General features: G+C 35.6%; 1 protein-coding gene across 1 annotated transcript in view; it reads left to right on the top strand.

Annotated features, from left to right (window-relative positions):
* LOC134749114 (microtubule-associated protein futsch-like) overlaps positions 1-3,115 on the top strand; it is a 251,041-nt gene extending 247,926 nt beyond the window's left edge. Inside the window, exon 11 of the mRNA XM_063684018.1 lies at positions 278-3,115. Coding sequence (XP_063540088.1) covers positions 278-447 — 170 coding nt within the window. The 3' untranslated portion in view covers positions 448-3,115. The remainder of the gene's footprint in view (positions 1-277) is intronic.
* Positions 3,116-8,358: the final 5,243 nt, after the last annotated feature.

Consider the following 8,358-nt stretch of genomic DNA (forward strand, 5'->3'; position numbering starts at 1 on the left):
ATTATTATGCGACCCAATATAGACCCATAGGAACTATGTGATAAAACAACCCAAGCTAACTGTGTTTTGTTATTTACTGTGTCTTTATTCTTTATTCTTTATTTGTGTTTTTAGAATTGTCTCGATGAGTAATAGTTGTTTGGTGGAAGAAAATTACAGTCAGCGATAAAAACTTGTGAAGTTTTTGATAATTGTTTATTGTTGACTGTACTTTTCATTCGCTGACTGAAACTCATTTATTTTTCAACTAACATGAATTTTGCGTTTATTTTTCCAGAAGTGACGATAATCCCGACCTACGACACCGACGTCCTCGGCTACTGGGTAACAGAGAACGAGGAGGCCCTCGAGAAGTACAAGATCGACCTGTCACCTTCCGCCTCCCGCTGCACCATCAACCTCCAGGACCACGAGACCTCCTGCGCCGCCTACAGACTCGAATTCTAGGTGTCGGGTCTATTTGTGGCATTCTCATCCAAGAAGTGAGCCCCAACCACAGCCGGCGCCAGTAAAAATGGAGGCAGAGTATAGCGCCGCCCTCAGAGCCCACTACTTCGAATGAGACGCTTGCAAATAGTAACCCCAGTGACTTTGTGATATTTGAATGCAATCAAGAGACTGCAGAAGAGTTTGATAAAATCATAGTTATAGTGCTGAGGCGTGCCGACCAACGGGCCGAGTCCTTAACCGCATCCAATTTTTGAAAGTCAATACCAAATTCTCGACCTAAGAACAGAAACGTCCATTTTTTTCTAAACTGTTTTCTAGTAGCTTCATCGATAACAGTACATGCCATTAAAAATATATTTCTGACGATATTTTTGAATTTGGTCTATACAATCTGTAGTGCTTTTATACACGATATTTAGCGTAACCAGTCCATATTTTTTAGCCAAAATCCGCTTGTGCGAATATCAAAATTTTTGACAAATTATTTTGCTATCGCATTTGTGAAATTTTAATAGTTATACACACTTAGCTTGCACGCCTATTTATGTTAAGGCTTATTACATGGACGTCAGGATGCGTCGACGATCGACAAGTACCTTAATTAGGAAGAAATTTTAAATAAAGCGTATTAACTGTCTTAAAAAGACGATTAAAGATTTGAGGCTAGGTTTAGTACTAGCCACATGTAATAATTGTTAGTCGTGATTCACACTATTGTTACGTCGGGGTGACGAGGAGGTGCGGCCGACCTGATCTATTTTTAAGATTTTCAGCCACTGTTTTTCACTCGAGCTTTGCGATGAATGACTGATTCGATCAAGCCGCTGAGCACAAAGCATTTTATATTGGAACAAGCGTTGACTGTTTGGAAAAATCCTGCGTTTCTAAACTTTCCTCGCTTGTTGTCGGTATAGCGGCTGTCACCTTGCCTTCCTTTCTTTAAGTTCAGATTTTTTACCGATCAACGTCTTCCGCGCAACGAATGATACGTTTGCTTTAAGGAATTAGATTCAGCGTTTGAAAGGACCACAATCGCGGAAGGCGTTCGATAGAATATATCCTTACTCAGCTGCTCCCGTCACCCCTGACACCAGTGAGCCTAAATCGTTAGGTAGAGAGCTTAACCCATTATAAAGTAAATGTTTTAGTAGGACTATTACAAAATGAACACTCTATTTACCTTTGTTTGTGATTTGCTTGTTGTGCCGAAGTTTAACTGTGACATAGTTATAACGATGTTATACTTTCGAAGTCAACCGTGATAGTTGAATCTCATGCGTTAAAATTTTATTGGCGATTTTTTGGCCTATCGTTTACAAATTTCTAGTCGCGATCCAAATATCTAAGAAGGTAGTTGTTATTTCGTTCCTAATGCCCTCCATTCTTGCCGAGCACATTTGAAACAACATTACGATTTTGTCATGAAATGAGTTTAAATGTTCTCGGCAAGACTGGATCAAGCCGTTGAGTTCTAGAGTTTCTAAAACTGTTTCCAAAACGAAATCCTCATGTAATTATAGTAACTACCTTTAAAATAACTCCATTAGATTATTTTTCAATTACCGCATGTCGGATGTGTGCGAATGTGATATGAACTAATGAACTCATCATTATTTTACCATCTAGATATAAGCTGCCAGCTTCCCGAGGTCCGATGTACCTTCTTTACCTTAATATTAGTAAAAACGAAATCTGTTCTTTGTTAAAACACTATTAATGTTTACCCAACGCCTACCCACTGCCTTGCAACGGCCCGATATGATCGAGTGTGTATTCATGAAGGGGACTTATTATTATGTTAAGACTTATTGAATGAAGATTTTCAGTCAATTAATTTTAAGTCATCCATAGTATTAAGCCGATCGAAACACCGTTGTCGCTTACTTTGCTAACCTCTAATAGTGGATAAAGAAAGAAAGCACCAGCACAATCTAACAAAAAAATAAAAGAATAAATTTAAAAAAGGCTATTAAAAAGTTTACATCTTCAAATTCATAAGAAGTAGGTAAATAACGTCAATGACAAACTCATTGTTAAAGATGCTTCAACTTATGTTATTGAAGATGGAATCAGGGAATATAAAGAATGGTACTCTATATTTATTTTTTGTGTTAAAAGTTTTCTTTAAGGTTTATTATATCGGTATATGTGTTTGTGTGTCGGTTGATGTGAGCACAATATTGTTTTCTGTGAGTTTATGCTAAGTAGGGGACTAAACAGGGACATGAATGGTCATACCTTAGTTCGTCGTATTAAAGATCGTAAGGCGAATCTGCTTCATAGTTATTGTATTGTTTCTAGGCTTCGCGGCCTCGGTTGATATTCTTTTAACATTTCTGCAAAATATGGCCTTTATCTTTCGACCTCTGAATTGGAGATGACTGTTTAAAATCTAATTTCAAAATTAACTGGTCAAGTCGTTGCTGAGAAACCAGCATACTTCGATTATGCCGATAATATAATAGCAAATTAAAGAAATTTCAAAGAATATCAATCAGCTTAAGTTAGGCGAAAGCCTACCCCAAAATATTGTATTTTATAGCTAGAACTTTAACTAATTAATGCATACTATTAGAAATAATAAAATGTTATTTAAAATTAAGATTGTATCAGCTTAGTGAACATCAATAGCTCTGGTAAATAAATCATTATTGAAATTATTAAATGTTGTTATTTTTTCGGCTGGTGGATTGTCAGCTTGTATTGGATTGTATTATTTTATCGGGCAGATGTCCAATAAGTATGAATAAGGAAATATTTTGTATCTATCCAAAAATGTCAACACCAGTCCAATGCTAAATGACAATGGCCAATAAGCATTTATGACATATTTACCTGGCACCCGAGCACTCTATTTCAAAAGGGTTAAACACCTTTGCACCAAGCATTTTTTACACATTTTCCCTATAGTCTCAATTTATAAAATATACGAAATACTCATGAAGTCGTGATTTGAAAATGCAAGAAACATTATTGAAGCGCTCCCGAAATTTTATTTTTAAACTGACAGTAAACTATGTCATAAATAGTTTAGTGACATTGACATGATCGTTAAGGCAAGTACTGAGTTTAAATTCCAAACTACTTCCTAACTCCTAAAAATATGACATACGTCAAAAGATTAATAATCATGCGCCTACGCTGATTTAATCCGCAAAGTTATATATTCAAGAAGTTGCTATTGCCAATCAACAGGCGTTTTATGATAGCTAAGTACTTGCCTTTATAATTATAAGATAAAATATTTACAAAGCAAATTTTTCTATAGATTGTATATGTACAGACAATAAGATGGTAGGTTTAAACTGTGACACTCAAACCAAGAACGAGCCTAAGAGGCCGATTCGAACGTGCATGTGACATCGGAACGATATCTGAATGATGTCGTTTGGTTATGGCAAGGGCCTGACAGTCTTTGATAGAGAAAGATAGTCTTATTGCGATTACTATATGAAGAAAGAGAAAATAGTGCCATGCTTTGTCTTTATCACCTACCGGGCATTTTTTATGGTCGAGTTATGGACTTATGGCATCATGTCGGCATCACAGCAAGGAAGCTATGGCGAGATACTGAAATTTATAAGTGAAAGAGGATAAATTGCGTAGTATACATTTTATATGAATATTCTTTCTCTTACCCCCGGTCGCTCGGTGGCGCGTCTATAACTACTTGTACTATGTCTACGCGGTTATCATCCACGCGTTCGTACATGTATTATTGAATGTACTTATTATGTACGTCGAAGATAGGGTACGAGAGCCACCTAATTACGCACCAGAGTGGATCAGCTACACTAATAACGCGAATTAAAAATTGCCTACTCCAGAGCACACAGTAGATGTGGCCGAAATCGGTCAGGAGAGCATCAGAACGCGAGCGCGACCCAAAGAACAAGAGCAAATTACATCATTTAGATATCGTTTTGATACTTATATTGACCGGGATATAGACCGTGATTACCTTTTGTATTGTTGTACAAAACAAAAGGTAATCACGGTCTATATCCCGGTCAATATAAGTCTAGTGAAGCTAATCGTAAATCATTCAATACTCTTATCGTTTCGATGTCAAGTTTAAGATTTAATTATTATGATGTCGAATTTTTTGACGTCAGATTTCAATAACATCAATTGGATACTTAGATAGAGTTCCCTATTCTGTACAACATATGCGCAATTTCACAATGTGTCCTAAAAAATCTTTGGAGTTACGAAATGTACGGAAAAGTTGTGATTTCATATTTAATTCGCCCAGAATGAGAAGGTCTACAAACCAGGTAAATTTTATGAAAATAAAACCGGACAAATGCTAGTCGGACTCGCCCACCGAGGGTTCCGTACTTTTTAGTATTTGTTGTTATAGCGGCAACAGAATTACATCATCTGTGAAAATTTCAACTGTCTAGCTATCACGGTTCATAAGATACAGCCTGGTGACAGACAGACAGACAGACGGACGGACAGAGGAGTAAAACATAAGGTCCCGTTTTTAACCTTTGGGAACGGAACCCTAAGAATCGACCCAATAATAAAATTACAATCAACAAATCTTTATGCATACATAATACTCATCATGGTCACAGTTTAAACCTGAGGGCCGCGAACCACGTTCCACGTGTTGGCTCCCTATCACACTTACATACGAATTTACAAGTGCGACAGAGAGGCAACACGTCGAACGTGGTTCGCGGTAGGCCCTTTGATATTCAGTAAAACGGAAGAAGAAAAGAGGCTAGCGTAATAGCGTAAAGGGTCAATGATAAATATATTAAACCGGGTCACTCACGTTTATAAAGTCGATGATTGCTCGACTGGTTTCGCCCCATCCCGCAGTCTGCGTCGGGCCACCAACGTGAGCGCCCTGTGAAAATGCTCCTCGTTATGGAGCGAAACATGTCGAGCAATCATCGACTTTATAAACGTGAGTGACCCGGTTTAATATATTTAATATGTCAGTGCCTCAAGGAAGTTTTGTTATGCTCCTCGTTATGGAGCGAAACATGTCGAGCAATCATCGACTTTATAAACGTGAGTGACCCGGTTTAATATATTTAATATGTCAGTGCCTCAAGGAAGTTTTGTTATTAAAGGGTCAATGTTGTACTATAATCATCTATAATATTTGGGGACAATCTTGCACAAATTAAGCAAAGCTTGTACTCTGAGTACTAAGCGACGATTTACAGACTTAGATACATCGATAACATCCATAATTCAGGAACATATTTATATTTGTGATAAACATAAAAATAAATGCCCTAACCGGAAATCAAACCGGGACCTCCTGTACTTCGTAGCTAGGGTCACCTGGACTATTCAAAATATGAAAACACAGGCGTTACACGCTAACCTCTTTTATTCTAATGGTGGCTAAACATTCAGTATACTTTATGGACGGAATTGTGTAAGAAAGTAAATATTGTTGGCGAGTTGGATGTATATCCAAGGTTAGGCGGTCTTCACATTGGATGCAGATCCGCACGACGCTCTGGTGTGCGAGCGGGACGTCGATATATACGTGCATTGCGCTGTCTCGCTCACACACCGGGGCAGTGTGTGGGTCTACGACAATGTGATTACCGAGTTATAGTTGCCCGTCGACAAGTCAATTTTGAAGCCTATAATTTCAATAGAAATTGTTTGAAAAGGGATTTATCAGAAAAAAATTATCATCTTTTTTCGAAAATATTAGTTTTTCATTGTGTCTATTTAGGATCATGTCAGGAGTAAGTAAACCTACTACCTATTTATATGAAAAACTGTCGCAAGGATTTTGTAATTTTCATTACGTCTTTTTGTATAAGTAAACCGTCTCGAAACTGAATTTCATTTGCAATGCTTTTGACGTGATATCGTCTTATAAATTGAACACTGGTAGCATGCACGAAAAAGTGACACGTTGTGGACAGACCTCCATGGTAACGTTGTGGACAGATCTCCATGGTAACGTTACGGCCTTTTCATCAATGTTTTCTTATGACGTTAATTATCACGCAAAATTATCCTCGCGTAAACCGACTTTAAGGAAAAAAAAATATGCTTGTCTATATTTTTTTGTCTAATAAACAGTGCTATTGATTTTGAGTAGAAATAGCAGAAAATTTGTAAATTTTATGAAACACAATAAACAGCACACAATTTTTTGAAACCCCTTAAAACACCAGACACAAAATGTATCGAACTGAAATATTAATATATTATGTCAAAATCGACTTGTAAATGACAGGCAACATAGTTGATAAGATTGCTTTTGTGGTGCTAACAACGAGGCGTAGGCGTTATTAATGATTTAGAGCTATAACGGTGATGAGGTGGTGATGATGATGATGATGATGATGATGATGATGGTGGTGATGATTATATTAATGATGAAAACTGTGTTGATGGTGTTCAAGCTAAAGTTTCTGATGAAATAGTAATAGACGGTGATTTTAGACAAAACATAGCAACAATAATATATTATGATATAAAATTATTAAATAACAAAATACGTAAAGTATAAACAGGGGATTTTCTAATATGCTGACCCAGTAAGGTAAAAAATGTGTGAAAAGAAATTATGACTAAAGAAGTTAAAGGTCTTCTAATATCATTTTCAACTAGCATCACAGGATCTAGTAGCAGAGCTGCTGCCCTTACTGACGCATTAAAAAAAATATATTATCCTCCCTAAATAAAATATAAATTCAAAAACAGTGCTAAAAATCGGGGACTGACCGCAAAAATAAGAAGTATTTAGACAATTTGAATGATGTGGGAAACAAATCAATACCAATATTTGGAATGTTATCATCACATCACCGTTTAGATTATCAACACGCTTAATGGTTAGACTGATGCGTTACATCGCTTTCGTTACAGCTGTTTCTAGGAGACACGAAGTATGCTACTTATTCTCTATGTTTTGTGTGAAGTTATTGTGATGCATAGATTTTCATGACGCTATTTTGTTTATTTATTTAGTTTATTTTAGTAATAACAATGTGTATATTAGGTAGGTTAGGTATTATATCGTTTTTTCTATGTAAAGGATTTCGTGGCACTTTTTCTTTTTTATGTTTCTCTGTTTTGTATAATTTTATATTTTTGTGTGCTAACAAATAAATTATTTATATTCCATTCTATTCTATTCTATTATATTCTATTCTGTTCTATTCTATTCTATCCTATTCTATTCTATCCTATTCTATGCTAATCTATTTAATTTATTCTATTTTATTCTGCTATCCTATTTCTCATCAAAGTATCTACCGTTCTCTAATAGCTTTACATAAAGAGATATGTCTACATGCAAGACAGAGTATCGCAGATATGACTACCTAAAAGCGATCTGTAGATATATGCTATTAGTAAAAGTTTTAGAGGTTACCTTTGATATTACACGTCGTTAATACCTTCGCTACAAGATGCTAAAGTGAAGAAAGCGATAAACAACGTAAAATTTGATGTTAAATAATTGGAAATAGGCAAATTACTGACCCAATTAAATGGGTTAAAAAATTAGTTAAGTGAATTTACTATTCATTAGCTTTGTTTTTTAAACTTTTATAAATTATCTAAACTTAAAATAACAGCATTAATACCTTGACACAAAACTAAAACTAAATGGCATACTTCGTGACAAAACCCTTAAAATAATGTTTAATAATTGTAATAATGATATGTAAATCTAGGTATTTGTAATGATTATATGTAAATTTAAAATTAAATCATTCATTGTATCAGTCGTGTCGCTATCCCCATTCGGCGTGTTTGATGGAAGTGTAAGAGTCATTAATGAAATAAAAAAAATAAAATGTTAATAGCATTTTTATTTATCCTTAAGCATTTTCAAGGAACGTGCAATCTAAAGGCTGTCCCAAAAAGGACGCAAGATTTGAAATTGATGAAAAACACATTTTTTTTTCG

This window comes from Cydia strobilella, chromosome 17, assembly GCF_947568885.1.
Source record: "Cydia strobilella chromosome 17, ilCydStro3.1, whole genome shotgun sequence".
NCBI lineage: Eukaryota > Metazoa > Arthropoda > Insecta > Lepidoptera > Tortricidae > Cydia > Cydia strobilella.